The following is a 15,730-nucleotide window of genomic DNA, read 5'->3' as shown; positions in this document are numbered from 1 at the left end:
GCTATAGAAGTCTGACCATAAGCTAGGCTCAGGGTCATACTATATATAAGTCTAGGGTAGTTTCTTTAAACTGAGGACCGATATCTTCTGAGCGGTCCCTGGGTGTGGACCGCTTTCTTCATGTCGGTCCTAGGTCAGGACCGCTTATCTCTCGTTGGTCCTTCTTATCGTTACGTGACCTGTACCATAGTTTTTCCGTTCCGAGCGAGTCCCTGTTGTTCCTGTGATCCTGCAGTACAAATGTCTTATCCTAGCCGCCCGATGCCTAAGTGGGTCGGTCAACTGTTATCCATGCATAACGGGTCGTAACACGGACGCTGTCAATGCAACGGACTGTACGTCTGTGGTGCACCTAGAATCGGCCCCACATACCGAGGGTCGGCTCCACTAACCGATGTTTTGGTCCGACATGTGTGTCAATGACAGTGACCTGATATCCCTTGAATACTTGATCACCCTTGAATCCTTGATTGTTTGGTTCGAAACACAAAGCTCGTTTGACAAAGAAGATGTCTCGTCCAATCATGCGACTTCATTGGTGAACATCTGTGGGAAAATCCCACCTGCTCTGGTTTGCGGTTGTATCAAGTAACTGAAGTGAGCCCTTTCGAGATTGATTCGGATCGAACAACATTGCAACCATATGAACTGAGATTTTCATTGTAGTCGTGAAGGCATGTTCTTTCATTTTATATGCCATGATATTTCACCGATAAATTAAGCACTTTCCAAGATTTCCATGGGTGTCAATCAAGTCTTTTTGATGTTATTGGTTTCGTCTGCCGCTCTTGCTAGCCACAATCTAACTTCAAAATCAGGACGCCGCCAACCATGTTGCACTCGCAGCGGCTTGAACAGAAGCTGTCTTAGAGGTCCTCAGCATTCTCCTGTAGTCCTCAATCTTGGAAATTCCTACGACCACGAGTTCTTCTACCGTTGCAGGTTCAAGTTGACTCCTCCAAAGACTGATTACCCCGTTCACTTGACGATCGTCAATGGCGACCGACATTACGAGATTTGAATCGTCTCTGAGCTCCCACGAGGCTTTGCCGTACACAGCCATCCCCGTTGCTTTCCAGTGTAGACGAGGAAGCTCGCTCCTAGGCTCGAATTGCCCCTCAGTTGCCTTAATGATGACTTTTCGGTTGTCCTGGGCGAAATGTATTTCAGTCGAGGGAGGCAAGGAATGAAAATCAAACGTGGCCACCTCGCGGTTTCCATCCACTGGCGACGTGACGTCGCACTTGTCTCCCCAGGCCCCGAGTATGGCCCGCCGTTTGACTTCGTAACGTGGTACTGTATCGCCATTCACGCCCACGATTCGACGATGACCCACAAGAGCGGTGTAATTCAGCTCCAAAACTGGCTGCTCGTTGTTGCGTCGTGGTTCTGGGGTTGCGTCCACGCGGACTATGTATTTCTCAAGCCAAGCTGAGGCCATGTTGGAAGTTGAAGGAGTGGTTGAAAAGGAGCCCGGCGTTCAAGTTGATTATTTCGAGAAATTGTGAAAGCGCAGGGTGGGCGTGTACTTTGTGATGCAGATGAAAGGATTCGGAAGATTTAATTACTGAGAGGCTAACTTCATTGTATATGTTGTCCAAATCGTTGCTGCCTACGACCCATCATCGTATGAGAAAAACGACTGGAAACGTCGGGGAGTGGGCGTTGAGGTGCGAAGACGGACTCGGCAGTGTGGGCATACTCTGTTTGGCTTAGTTGGCAGGGTCAAAAAAGCTGAAGGGGTCAGCTCGCCAGCCAGGATATCAGGAGGGCCCCATCTCAATGGCCGTCTCAATGGCGATATTTTAATTTGAGGAAGGCTGAATAAAATCATTCGGGCGATATGTCTCCAGGAGCCCTCACGCCAAGTATCACATCGTGACCAATGAACTAAATCTTTCCATCGTAGACTCCACCTCCGTTCGGGCTCCATGACTTCTATCGGGCTCCATTCCTAGCACATCCCGGACCATAGGAGAAGCCCGGGAGCGGAGACTCCGCAACGCTTGGGTAAACGAATGTCCTGGTTGATTATTTCCAATTGGCTAGGTTCGAACGGGGAGGCAACAAGGGTTCAATACTCTGCCATCCCGTCTCGGTTTAAGAAAGACAAAAGATGCATAATTGTGACTACATAGCTCCAAAGCATAACTCGTCGCTGCGTGCTACCTGCAAAAGCCTAAAGATACGCGCCGCGTATGAGTAACCAAAGAACACTGACTATATTCATACATGTTATCTAAGAAGAAATCCAGGGAAGATTGGATCCGCAGGGTCTATGTGAAAGCTCATGCGACCAACCAGATTAGCAGACCCCCTGATCCGGGGAATGCAAGCTGGAAAGTCCTTGACCGGGCTGACCTCTTCTGAAAGAATGCTCCCCTCAAATTGTGTGGAAATAATGGACCGATGAACAAGCTTTGACCGACCAGCGCCAAGTCTTCCCTGAGCTAGAAGCACAGCAAGTCTTGCGCCAGTGCCAGACCCGCAGGGAGATCTATCGATCTGCCCAACGGCAAAAACAGTCACATTTCTCTGCTTCATTCCACCGGCATCATCTTCAACGTCGCCGTTTTCGTTGTAGAAGATGACCCCGTACAATTCGTACACCCCGTGGTTGGCTCTTTGACCGATTGCGGACTTGCCCAAGTTTGATGAAGTCGTTGCGTTGATTCGGTTCAACACCAAGGTGAAGCTGAGCTGCATCCAAGGTTGCGTATACAGCTCCAGAGAACGCAAGATCGACGGTAATGGGTTTTCCCTGAGAGGGAATGTCGACGGGCAGGTTTTTGGCAAACTGATAGCTCAGGACATTGACGAAGTCGGCATGAACGGGTTTGCCCTGTTGAATAGCAACACTGGCGGTGACCAGCCCCGAAGGAACATCTATGACAACTTGTACTGAGCCATATTCTTCGGTAGCCTTTACAATACCATTGGCAATGGCCCAAAAGCCCAATGCAATGGTTCCATGGCCACAAGCAGTGGAGAAGCCATCCTTGTGCCAGAACAATACACCAAAATGAGCGCCGCTGTCGTTCGGCGGCGTGATAAAACCGCCGTACATATCTGCATGGCCACGTGGCTCATGACAGAGAGATTGACGCAATGTATCTAGCGGATGTGCGGGATCTTTCATGATGGAAAGCCGCTTCTCGGCGACGGTGCGATCTTCAGGCAGGTAGCCGGACGGGAGCTTATCGACAATGCGAAAGGGTTCCCCGGCTGTATGCCAATCTTCCGTATTAATCCAGAAAGGCGTCATTCTTGTGGTATTCGTAGGCATCGCGGGCGGCGTTTTCAAACGACTGTGTTCAAGAGAACAAAGAACACCTGGTTGGTGACGCAGCAATGTAACTAAACTAGGCGTCAAGCAGTAACATTTGAGCCTTGGTTGACAAAGTTGTTATTGTTAGATGATGTTTTCCAGTTGGCTCTCCAACCTCCTTTTGAATTGAATGCGGGGGAGCGCGGAGTGGATGTAGGCCGGCCCGACGAAGCCGACATGCCGAGCTGAGTCCTTCATGCTTCAGCGGCAAAATCAAGTGTCGCATAATCTTCCATGATGACTACGATGACTTGAGGGACAATAATAAACCGGTATTCCTCACTTGTTCTTCAGACCGGAGCACGTCTATCGAGGTAAACCGTATTGCAGCCCTCGAACTCCAAAGACTGCTGTGACAACGCCGGGGTCAATCGCTCTTCGCCTGGAACTCCCTGACACGGATGCGGGCAGAAATTGAAGAGCAAGAACCGCGCTTCGACATGAACCGACGTTGTCTAAAATCTTTTCAGGTTCCAAAGACCCGTGAGTACCGTACCAATCTGCCGCCGGCCGTCCCATATAGGGTAGATTCCTACCATGAGTAAGGTCCACCACAACCAGATAAGAGACATCACGACCCATGCTATGAAGAACTTTAAAAACAGACAAATTCAGTGGAAATTCATGCCCAGCGAAACACTTCATCTCCCACAAGTACCCAATACGCACCTCTTTACTGAAAATGTACTTCGTGGCGTACATTGGCAAGGGCCACAACACCCAGTGACCAAGAAATGTAATAATCGCCCACCACAAGGCATATCTAGCCCATCGTTTATGAACCCTGCCGTCCGAGATCGGAATGCTTGTGCTTTCTGGAGATTTTCTCTGCTGAGTCGTGATGTTCTGTATGCGGCTGTCTTCGGAGTTAATGGCCAGCGTCTCTTCCTTGAAGTCATCCCAGTCGTAGTTGTCTGGCTTGATGAGTGAAATACATATGCTGTACACCATCGGGCTGAAAAGCGATGCTACCGTGCCGTACATGCAAGCGAGCGTGCCTCCGGTTGATGAGATTGACACCTCTCCGGAAAAGGCATAGGCAGAACCAAGCCAGACCCCAAGACCTGTGGCCATGCCCAGGAAGGCTGAAGTAACTATAGCTATTGTACTTTGCTTCCGCCAAGTGATGGTGAATATCATTGGAATTACACCAGGACATGTAAGCACGCCTGTAGAATCCAAGTCAGGACTTCACATTGAGGACTATATGTCACGGGCTGAAACACTTACCAAGCATGTACAGAGTCCAGCCCATGTCCGCCCCAATGTAGTGAAACATTGCAGTGAACCCGGCAGATACCACGCCAAACAGAACCACTCCAAGGTGACCCCAGCGAATTACCTCCTTGTTTCCTGCTTTTTTGTTGAAGTATACTCGGTAAATGTCGAAGGTTAAGATAGAGGATACAGCAAGGATCTGGGCGGAGAATGTGGATGTCACAGCCATGAAAGTCATCAAGAGTACGGCAACTGCGCCACCTTTGCCTGCCACAGCGACGGCCACATATGGCAAAGCTAGTCCGTTCGTAACCTCAGAGGTCGTCATAGGCTGGGAGATGATCAGCCCCGGAAGGTCTTGCCATTGCTCCAATATTGAAGACTTACTCTTGGATAAGTTGGGAAGACGGGCAAGGCTTCGAGTCCCAGTGACGCCATTCCAACAACAGTTCCTAAACACCACGGTATGCTGAAATAAGAGACTCCCCCAAGAACATAACCGGGAACTACGGCTTTTGGAGAAGCTGCGAAAGCCTTCAGGAAGTATCCTGTATCCATCTGCCATTTGTTCTTAGCATACATCTTAAGGGCAATCATATTACACTCACAATGACAGCCCCGAAATTAGAAACCAGAAGGATGATGGCAAAAAAGATGCCCTGTTGCGAAGTCAATGTGAGAAGAGAGCCTCTGTAGTTTCCTTCCACAAAATGCTGCTCTTCAGCTGCAAGGACCATGTCATACAGCCTCCCAATGGACCCGATAGCTTCGCATGTGATGACTTTAGCTGTGAGCCAGCAACATAAGATGAGAATGGTGAAAGTATGGATGTAATCGGTGAGAAATCTAAAATATTCAGCAATAAAAGCCCGGGATTACAACTACCAACCTGATGGAGTCATCACTCACGTGGCTTTGATACCACCCACAAGGGTGTAAAGGACAACTCCAAGAGGCAGTAGGAATGTTGACGCCATGATGTGAATTTCCGTGCTTTCTTTTGTTAGATCATACCGGAATGTATGAGAAATCACATCATGTTATGCAAGATACGTACGTACAGAAACGATATAGCAGCAGAAGCGCCAAGTATCATGTTGATGGTGTTGAGAAGGTTGTTCACGATGGCGAGAAAAGTAAAACTCAGATGCGCAACGGTACCTATACACACATTCAGTAACTCAATTGGTAACAAGAAAAATGTTTTCAGGAAATCAGGTACCGTATCGAATACGAATAACCTCCAGAACTGTGTGTGCCTCTGGGATTCGACTCTTGCAAACAACGCCAAGATAGCCGAAGAACACGATCACTGTCGAACAACCTCCACCGTACCAAAAGGCACCGATTATGCCGTAGCTATAAGTCACAAGCACACAACTCAAAAGAGCTGTGCTCCACACCCATGACTATAAGTCTGTTAGCTCATTCCCAGTTCATTCTGTTCTGACTGACTGTTAGGTTTGCAGCGCTGTAGAGGAACTGACCGAAACCACCGCTGATGCGACGAGACCTGTTCTCACGCTTCGGTCTGCAACCATGAATCTGCAAAATACTATTAGGTATGTACTTGTCTCACATTCGTGTTATCAAATTACGTTTCAGCCTTGGAGTTGTCTTCGCGTAGAGTCTTTTTCAAGATAGCCGTTACACCCATCATGCCTAGTCGGTTATGCCTCGTCAGTTTCAGTTCGAGAAACACCATTTAAAATATGTTGAAAAAACTTACCAAATGCAAACAAGAGGCCCAAAGCCACAACAACTCCATATCCAACCGACTGGGGAAGTGGGGATGGTATTACAGAATCGTCTACTGCGCGGTGATGGAGGATCATTTTGGAAATCTGACGCGTAACAAGCCGTAAAAGCCATGCATCAAAGGATGGACGCCTTTAACATTTTCAGAATCACGGACAACCGGGAAGTGTCATATTTATCAAATTATCACGGCCAATAACTCGTAGGCAGAATACATTGCTCATACTCGAGTTTGATAACGTGATCGAAGAACAGTCAGGGTTTCTTGAAGCTTGAGAATCTTAGATATTAGCACATCGGTGCCATAAAGCTCGTCAGAAGAGCTTTCGTCGAGACATAAACCAGACATTCAACCAGCTTGCGCAAGCCCTTCAAGCATATGAAGCATCTCTTCCGGCACCGATGCCGGCGGGTCGAGTCAGGGGTTGAGATAAGGGGAAATCTGGGGATACTGACAGGGATCGCGTCTTGGCTGCCAAAATAGGTTTAGTGTATATCGCACAATCTGCCACCGTCCCGATCTCCCGGTGTTAAGAAGTGTTAAGAAGGGCCCCGCCTAACAATTCACTTCCCACGTCTCCACGACCTCCCACGAACATCAGCCGTAAACATCAGACCGGCCGCCAGCCACCCACTGCGTAGGGAGCCAAGCATGTCTTGAAAGCCATGCAAGATGCATTCTTCGCTTCGAACTCGTGCCGCACCTGCCGCCAAAAGCGGGTCAAGTGTGACAGACGCTTGCCCGCGTGCCTCCGCTGCTCCTCCCTGAAGCTCCGATGTGAGGGGTATGAGCGACCAAAAAGGCTGGTGTGGACTCATAGCATGGCTAGCAGGGGCAAGCTTATGGGCAAGGCCACTTTCAATCCAGTAGATGGAAGTTTATCAGAGGTGTCTTGGCGGTCGCCGGATGAAGGCGAGCTCATTGAGTCAGGTTCGGAGACTGGCCCATCATCTTCGGCTATTCCTTGGTCTCTCGTAGAGCCGGACATGCAAGACCTGTCCCCAGAATGCAGGAAGTACATTCGTTACTGTGAGTTCTTTTCAATCTGTATCCTTGCCCTACCTTCTCACACCATTCAATGCACCAGTCGATCTGGATCTTTCCAGAGAATCTGTGGTCTATGATCGACCATCAACCAACCCTTTCTTGGCTTTGATGCCCTTGATATCGAAAAGCCGAGCCTTCTTACACGCTGTCATTTCAATCTCTGCATTTCACTGCACCCATCGAATGGTGATCAGCCACGGGCAAATGCCGTCCGGGAGCCTTTTATCGCATAAGTCTGAGAATCCCGGGCCATGGTATCTCTGGCAGGATCATAGTTGGCAAATGGGTCAACCCAGCTTTCGAGAATCACTACAGACGGCATTGTTGCACAAACAAAATGCCTTGCATTGGCTTAAACAGGAGGTTCAGGATGATCCCAGAAGGAACAGTGACGCAGTCGTAGCAGCAGTTATTCTCTTCGTTTGCATGGATGTCGTGGAATTCGGAAGCCATGGCTGGAACCACCATCTCCAGGGTGCTCAAGAGATGGTACAGAGCCGGAGATTATCTGACATTAGCGAGGATAACGAAGCCGCGCCGTGGTTGAGATATTTTGACACGGCATGCACGACGTATGTTCTTCCTCCTTATTCCTCTTGTCTTGTCGGTTACTGATTAGCGAGGCAGCTTTGGGATCTTGGGGGCTACTCTTGCACCGGCTTTGAACCCCCCTACCAATCAATATCCCATACTGGATCCGTTCTTTCTCCAGAGCCTTCGGAATTCCGAAAACCAAACGTGGGTCGGTTGTCCTGCAGAGCTGCTCTACGTCTTATCTGGCATCAATTCCATGCGCTCGCTGCATCATATGAACGTGGAAAGACGACAAGCCTTATCAGATCTAATCCAAGCCTTGCTCAATTTCTCGCCATTGGCGTGGGCTCAAGATTTTCCAGATATCCAGTACCACGAGTCTCGCTCTCATCTTGCCCATGCTTACAAAGCGGGTGTTGAGGTATACGCATCACACATCATCGGCGCGCCTCCTGGCCAACATTACTTATCGTACCCCCACGTGGTCGAAATAATGAGGCCTGCGATGCTCCACCTCCTTGCTGTTCCTGCCGAAGATTTCCATATCAAGAGCTTGGTGTGGCCGGCCTTCATCCTCGGCGCAGAGGCACAAGATATCGAGCTCCGAACAATGGCACGCATAGTGTTTCAACGTATTTGGGTGTCTTCATGTTGTTACAATGTCAAGAATGCTGCTGATATTCTCGAGAGAATCTGGGCTCGAGAAGCTGGAGATGAATCTAGCAGCTCTTGGCTGAAATATGTCTGGCAATTGGAGGAGACCTGGCTATTCGTCTAGACTCAAGAATTACAATACCGACGCCTTATCGTTTGACTTCAATGATACTCAGTATATTATTTCCTAATGTCTACATCTTTGCCTCCTATAGACGAAATTGGGTCAAAGAAATTTATTCTTCTTGCAGCAGCACGCTTGTCTATGTAAGGAAGTGCGGGTCATACATGTAAAAGCCGGGATGGAGGGTCTTCGCCAAGCTCGTGCCAACGCCGAATTGTGGATAATCTGCAAGAGACTGACTTTGATGCAGGCTGGGGCCGACCCGGGAAAGCTTTCCGGGTCTTTTTGAGGCCAGCTACAAAGCCCGATAATGCTATGGGGCCGATAAATACCGTATCGCCGCCATCCAACATCACCCTTCTTGGTCTCATCTCTGGTCATCATCTCAACCCCCGCATCTCTCAGCCATGTCTTCAATCCCTCATCCACTTTGCCCTTTGACGGGTGCAGAAATCCAGTACGCTGCGAAGTTAATTCAAGCTGCGTGGCCGGCCTCCGTCGCTCTGCAATTCAAGGCCATTACTCTCAATGAGCCTGCGAAGCAAGAATTAGTTCCTTATCTCACGGCCCAAGAGAAGGGGTTGTCTCCGTCACCTCCCGATCGCCGCGTCTTTGCTGCGTACTATATTCGCAAAACAGTAAGAGATACAACGGAGCTTCAATTTCTCATACGGAGAATGTCAGAACTGACTGAATCAGGAACTCTTCCATGAAGCTATTGTCAACCTTACCACTGCAAAGGTCGAAAGCAACGTGAAGCTCGGTGCCAATCTTCATGGCAATGTCGACTACGATGAAGCCCAGATGGTCGAAAAGATCGCGCTTGAAGACCCGGCCGTCTTGGCTGAGATCAAAAAGCTCGAGTTGCCCGAGGGCACCGTTGTTTGCGCAGACCCTTGGATCTACGGTAAATATGAGGCGGAACTTGCAGGCGAAAAGATCGGAAGGCTAATCTCACCCAGGAACTGACGGTATTGGAGACGAGCAGCGCCTGTATCAGGTATTTCTCTACATGAGAGATCCGAACAACTCCTCTGAGGCCGACTCAAACCACTACGCATTTCCCCTTCCCATCTCGCCCGTGATCGAGTGCACCGAGTACAAGTTGATCCGCATCGACGTCATGCCCACCGGCGCCGACAATACCATCAAGCCCGTCAGTCCATACCAGCCCAAACCTCCAAACGAGTACATCCCAGAGAGCCAGGACCTGCGCAAGGACCTCAAGCCTCTGCATGTAAGCCAACCTGAGGGACCCAGCTTCAAGGTTACCCGTGTTGGTGAAACTGGACATGTTCTCGAGTGGCAGAAGTGGACTTTCTTCATCGGTGAGCGGATGCTTTTGGCTCCAAGACACGACGAGGCAACTGACACCTTGACCAGGCTTCAACCAGCGTGAAGGCATGGTCCTTTATAACGTCAAATACGATAGCCGGCCACTCTTCTATAGACTGTCTCTCTCGGACATGAATGTTCCGTATGCAGACCCTCGTCATCCCTTCTTCAAGAAAACTGCCTTTGACTTGGGTGATGCTGGAGCCGGCGCTACAGCCAATAATCTTCAGCTTGGCTGCGATTGCCTCGGAAGCATTCAGTATCTCAGCGGAGTCATCTCCGATGATAAGGGTCGGCCGGAGGCGAAGGAAAACTGTATCTGCATTCACGAGCAAGATGCCGGCATCGGTTGGAAGCACACCAACTACCGTACTGGCCGTGCTGCAGTCGTCAGGTCGCGAGAACTGGTGCTTCAATCCATCATTACTGTCTCTAATTATGAGTACATCTTGATGTTCCTCTTCAACCAGGCTGGTGAGGTTACATATGAAGTACGAGCTACCGGTATCCTGTCGACTCAACCTATCGACCACGATTTGGACAAGATTGGAATACCTTTTGGTACTGTCGTCCACCCAGGCGTTCTTGCCGGCCACCACCAGCACATCTTCTCTCTCCGAGTAGACCCCATGATCGATGGCCACACCAACCAGCTCGTCTATCAAGAGGCTCATCGAATGCCGAGAGATCCCGACTGGAACCCTCATGGCATTGGCTATGGGATCATTGAAACGGCAGTTGAGAAGACGGCTGGCCTGGACCTTGATGTCGACACCAACAGAACTTTCAAGATCACCAACCCCAACTCGCTCAACCCAGTCAACGGCAAGCCTGTTGCCTACAAGATCATGGCTCCTCCGTTCCAGAAGCTCATGGGCGACTCTGAAAGCTATAACCACAAGCGAGCAGAATTTGCCGACCACAACATCTATGTCACGACTCACCGTGACCGTGAGCTTTACGCTGGCGGTTGGTATACCAATCAGTCTCGCGGGGGTACAGGGGTGAGAACTTGGGCTGAGCGGAACGAGACTCTGACTCCGAACTCCGACATCGTCGTATGGGTTCAGTTCGGCATCAACCATGTGCCAAGAATCGAAGACTTTCCGGTTATGCCTGTTGAGATCCTCAAGGTTCACCTGAAGCCCGTCAACTTCTTTGATAAGAACCCGGCTTTGGATGTCCCGCCAAGCGAGCAGAAGTTCAATCAGAGCACCCTGGTTGAGTCGGAGAAAGGTAGCGGCAGCGCAAGTGGTGCAAGCTGCTGCAATGCCCTGAGCCCCTCATCCAAGCTTTGAGTTGTGTTCTTCCTCGCCCTTGTGCATTGGTGACTTGGTTGGTCTCTTCGCCGAGTAGGACAGGCGAACAATCTCATATACATGCCGGAATATCAATAATACTGTGTTATATAAAACTTGAAAATAGCTGTGCTCAGCATGCATTGTCCCTTAAATCCTTTTCTGAGAGCCCATTTGCTGGAACACGGGAAAGGCGAAAGCCTTTACAGCTGGGAACAACCGAACGCTGAGTATAAAAGCAGGCAGCTGTGATTGACCCGGAAGAGGCAGCAGAAAAGATATTAGGTGAATAGACTGAGTGGAATTCTCTCCATTTCTATTGGCATAGCCTTCCAAAGGTCGATGCTACATCCATAACTAACAGCAAGCCCCCGACTAAACATTCAGCAAATCAAGATTCGCCTGCAGGTTGTCGATGACTCGTCGACCTAGACACATCGGAAATCAAATGATTTGCTTGAGTTCCAGAATGAAGGTGGAAACCTGTGCGCCAGAGTTTCGCAGGTCCTTGAGATGCTCCTGGACCTGAACATCTCGAAGTGCGTCGTTGAGAGCCTACCCAGTCAGATCAGTTGCCATAACTACCATGAAATCGTATCTGGGGACTGTTCTTTCAAAGTCATAACGTACTGTGATTGACTTCCATCCACTGAAACCAGCGAAATGGCCTTCATGGACTTCCCTCCCATCACCGCAATGAGATAGGGTCTCTTTGCCTTCGATGCCTTGGAAAGCTGCCACGAGCTTGTCCCACTTTATTTTGGAATTTTCCACTTCAGCTTCAGCACCAGTAGCCTTGATGACGAACAGATGAGTGCTGTTCTGTAACGTCTCTCTGGGTGTGGCTCCGACGGTCTCTTCGAAAAATTGAAGGACCGGGGGTGCTTCCACGAACTTAAGCAACGATGACTTGAAGGTAGCAAAGTTCGGAGTGGCGAGAAAAGCCTTGATCGTGTCAAGCCTGTCCCAGCCTAGCAAGATAAAAGTCAGTCAGCAACTATGTTTATAATAGCGACATGCCATGGAGCCAAGCATACTAATCACACCCACATAACCGCGCTGGTCATCAGCATCCTCGGGGTTGCTTTCGAGGATTCGAGCCACTGCTGCCGCATGCGGGCCTCCAGGGACGTCAAAGTTGGGCTGCATCAGGCCGGGGAGTTCTTCATAAAACCGAGCCTTCAGGTCCTCATCATCTTTGAGGGGCAGGAAAACGAGCTCTGTGATCGCCATGGTATCCGATGTAAGAAGGGAAGTCTTGGAATAGAATGTGCTTGAGCTGAACTGAGTGAAGAGGTGATAGTTTTAGCTCAAAACAGCATCCAAAAACGCCTTTTATAACCATCAAGTGCATTGGAATTATCGTGGTTCGCCGACACGGCCCCGTGACTCCGACATAAGACGGGTGCGGACTGCAGTGGGACTGCGGAGCAAAGTGGGTCATGTACAGCTCGGAAGACCGCGGCGATCTTACTGCCATTTGCTGCAGACGTTACTTCAATCCGGAAGGACGAGCTTCGTGCTTGGTAGAGTTGGGATTTCCTATGTAGTTGAATCCTTTGCCACTCAAGCTTCTGCACGTCTCACAGCGTCGACGCCCTTGCACGCAGCCACGATCAAGTTTTGGAGCCTCTCATCATCCTTACTGACTACTGGAATCAAGCCCTTCTCCCATTCGACCACATACTCGGGGTAGAGTAACTTGTCTCGCCCAGATAGGCTTTTCGGGACTACTATCGCAAAAAGATCTTGCCAGACAGGACAAATCTTGTGGTTGAGAACCCAGTATACAGCGCGAACTTCATAAGACATGATGATCGTCCGATAGGTTGCTTCGAGTAGTTCCGTATGGTCTGTATAATAAGCACTCGCCATGTCGTACATGCCGGAGGATGACTGTAGTTGCTGGAGTAGCTGTACCTGCAGCTCAAGCTCTCTGGTCCAAGAAACAAACAATGCTTCTTGGGTCATAGCCTTCTGGGCGTCTTCTGTCTTGTTGCTGAAACGTTGCATAATTTGATACATGATAAGAGCTTGAAGTCTGGCGACCTTCTCCCTCATGATGGAGCACAAATCACGCCTCTGTCCAGTCATATCGTAGTCGGAAGCTAGGGTAGACGTGTTTACCAGATCTTGAAGTTCGCGGTCCATCAGCTGGTCAACGAGATGTCCATGGGATTCTGAGAGAGTCTCATGGGCAGCACAGACACCTAGAACTTTTCCAAGCACTGGATCAAGACGAGGAGAGATTTGTTGTGTTGCTACCATCATAGGCGTGGACCCAGTCTTCGCGTAGAGCGAGATGTACGAGAGCATCTCGTTGGCACAATATTTCCATGTGTCTACTTCCTCGAATCTACTCCAGGGCCCAAGCATGGCTCCTGAGAGAGCGCCGGATGGGCTAGGACTGGGCGTATTTTGGCCGTTGGTACGCTTGGCATTTTCCAGTCTCATGTGCTCTTTCTTTGATCTCCTTCTGCGAGAGACCGGGCGTGGAGTTGCTGCAGGGCTTTCACGATACTGCTCGGGCAAAACATGGTGATCTGGAAGTAAAGCCTCCGTAACTTCCGTAAATTCTGCAAGCCAATCCGCGTCGTGGCCATGAAAGATTGATTCGGGAGCTGAAGACCTGCTATCGTCGCGGGCATCCTCGCCCCCTTGCCGGACATCTTGCTGCGTCCTCTCCACAGACGAAACTTGGTCTGGTTGGCCTTCAGACGTCCGAGGCGACCGCAGCAAAGCATCGCGCGATCTACCGAAATCGTTCTGAGGATTCAAGACGGATATAGGTGGGTAAGGATAATGACAAGCGATTGACTGCTTCGAACACCGTTGGCATTGGGGGAAGCCCCGGTCGCAGCGCCTCTTGGCGGCGACACAGCACGAGCAGGACGGCTTGCGGAGTGACATGCGGACAAATGTGGGGTCTTTTGCAGGAGCAGGGCAATGGAAAGCTATCTAAGCAATTCGACGGACGGGCCGATGAGTATTTTAAATACATGTGCCTGCTGACCAAACTGTCGAATCGCTTGTTTTAGTCAGCTTTGGTCCGATTGAAATCCACGGGCGTTCTCGGAATGGCAGTAAGACCTAAAGGATCCATTCGTTGCTTACGCCAGTCTTGACATACCTTTCGGGTTCCGGTGGGATCACCTTACGTCTAGGAAAAATCAGGGCAAAGACCAACGATGTTATCGTGTGATATCTATTTGGATTGTAGCTTGTAACATGTAGTGCAGAGAAACTTCTGAACCCCAACGGCTTTTACGTTGGGCGAAGCAAGGGTGAAAGGTAGAGAAGAGAAAATGGATTGATTGCTGATGGCCCGGTCGAGGAACGAAAAGGTGGGGCTGGTAATAGGTACTGAGTTGGAGCGTATATGACGGTGGAAATCCGGCGTTGTGGATGCCAATCTTCATAGCTGATGCTCGAAGACCTTGTCGGGCGTCGTGGTCATCCTATCATCCTTGACAGCTTCAACCCTTGTGGCCGCAGCCATGCTGATGAGACAGTGCGCCTCTGATTTGTGCTGCAAAATTGGTCAACCGTACGGTTGAGAACATGCGGGAGTTGGTCTTCTCATCTGCCATCACCTAGGCAACAGAAGAATCCCTGGGACTCAAGGCGACCCTCGTCTTCGTAGAAACTAAAGTCAGGATCGATTTGGACATTCAGACAGCTCTCTTTCCTGAGCTCCTCTATCCTAGCCACTGCCTCTATCATGCTAAGCTTTTCGGTATCGTGGTAGCAAGTGAGGGCTTCTCGGGGCGAGCCCCCTCCCTTTCGCGTGGCGATGACAATGTTGTCCGGGTGAAGATGTTGTTCCTCCACACCCGCGTGCAGCTGTCGCACGTATCCATCAACCAGGATCTACAAGAACTCGAGCGTTTTTGGCTCGCTCAGATCCAGGTCCTTGGTAAATTTGCTTGAGACCATCGCACAGGCTCAATCAAAGTCTCGCCTTTGCGAAAGCGGCGGACAAGGGTGGTGCAGGGGTAATAGTTGCCTATCCATCTTTGAATTGCAGGGTCTTGATGGAGTCGGAAGTAAGTAGAAATGGTCGGCGCAACTTGGCTTTGATGCTCCTTTACCAGATTACTTTTGTTGGTGTTGTCCGGCGGACAGATGTTCATCGAGACGGGTCAGGGCCTGCGGTGGTATGCACCATGTAGCTACTGCAAATACTGAAGGGTGTCGAGGCAGGTTCAGTGAAAGAACCAGCCCCATGGGGCCAGATGTAATACTAGACATCAGTAACAGGCGTCTGAGAAGTATTGCGAACCAATTGATGGTCCCTGAGTCGATGAGTGCTTCCTTCATAGATCCAACTGTTAGTCTGACAGGACCAGCTAGCTGGATAGGCCATAACGTCGGCAGCAAATAATCATATTGTTACTGCTGGTGATGTGCGGGTAACGAAGTTTTCGCTGTGG

The 15,730-nt window shown here is 49.9% G+C and overlaps 5 protein-coding genes across 5 annotated transcripts; 2 read left to right on the top strand and 3 right to left on the bottom strand.

Moving 5' to 3' along the window:
- Positions 1 to 3,783: 3,783 nt before the first annotated feature.
- dur3-1-2 (putative urea active transporter 1) lies at positions 3,784 to 6,381 on the bottom strand (the record flags this gene model as incomplete). Its single annotated transcript, XM_037317210.1, has 11 exons — positions 3,784 to 3,921; positions 3,998 to 4,497; positions 4,559 to 4,877; positions 4,934 to 5,104; positions 5,155 to 5,392; positions 5,456 to 5,539; positions 5,608 to 5,707; positions 5,769 to 5,955; positions 6,002 to 6,077; positions 6,145 to 6,208; positions 6,276 to 6,381. The coding sequence occupies 11 exons, from the start codon at positions 6,379 to 6,381 to the stop codon at positions 3,784 to 3,786; spliced, it is 1,983 nt and encodes a 660-aa protein (XP_037185553.1).
- A 745-nt stretch (positions 6,382 to 7,126) lies between these two features.
- Positions 7,127 to 8,664, top strand: acr-2-2 (Acriflavine sensitivity control protein acr-2; the record flags this gene model as incomplete). The annotated part of the gene is made up of 4 exons (XM_037317209.1): positions 7,127 to 7,334; positions 7,393 to 7,421; positions 7,713 to 7,924; positions 7,980 to 8,664. 4 exons carry the CDS (start codon positions 7,127 to 7,129, stop codon positions 8,662 to 8,664), a joined length of 1,134 nt encoding a protein of 377 aa, XP_037185551.1.
- A 407-nt stretch (positions 8,665 to 9,071) lies between these two features.
- On the top strand, positions 9,072 to 11,297 carry AO-I-6 (Copper amine oxidase 1; the record flags this gene model as incomplete). The annotated part of the gene is made up of 4 exons (XM_037317208.1): positions 9,072 to 9,302; positions 9,364 to 9,571; positions 9,627 to 9,992; positions 10,048 to 11,297. The coding sequence occupies 4 exons, from the start codon at positions 9,072 to 9,074 to the stop codon at positions 11,295 to 11,297; spliced, it is 2,055 nt and encodes a 684-aa protein (XP_037185192.1).
- A 444-nt stretch (positions 11,298 to 11,741) lies between these two features.
- CGCA056_v001948 (uncharacterized protein) lies at positions 11,742 to 12,530 on the bottom strand (the record flags this gene model as incomplete). Its single annotated transcript, XM_037317207.1, has 3 exons — positions 11,742 to 11,852; positions 11,928 to 12,268; positions 12,335 to 12,530. 3 exons carry the CDS (start codon positions 12,528 to 12,530, stop codon positions 11,742 to 11,744), a joined length of 648 nt encoding a protein of 215 aa, XP_037185193.1.
- A 333-nt stretch (positions 12,531 to 12,863) lies between these two features.
- On the bottom strand, positions 12,864 to 13,673 carry CGCA056_v001947 (uncharacterized protein; the record flags this gene model as incomplete). Its single annotated transcript, XM_037317206.1, has 1 exon — positions 12,864 to 13,673. One exon carries the CDS (start codon positions 13,671 to 13,673, stop codon positions 12,864 to 12,866), a length of 810 nt encoding a protein of 269 aa, XP_037185338.1.
- Positions 13,674 to 15,730: the final 2,057 nt, after the last annotated feature.

Source organism: Colletotrichum aenigma (assembly GCF_013390185.1).
Source record: "Colletotrichum aenigma strain Cg56 chromosome Unknown KSG_Cg56_contig01, whole genome shotgun sequence".
Classification (NCBI taxonomy): Eukaryota; Fungi; Ascomycota; class Sordariomycetes; order Glomerellales; family Glomerellaceae; genus Colletotrichum; species Colletotrichum aenigma.
This window is presented reverse-complemented; position numbering and strand designations above follow the sequence as displayed.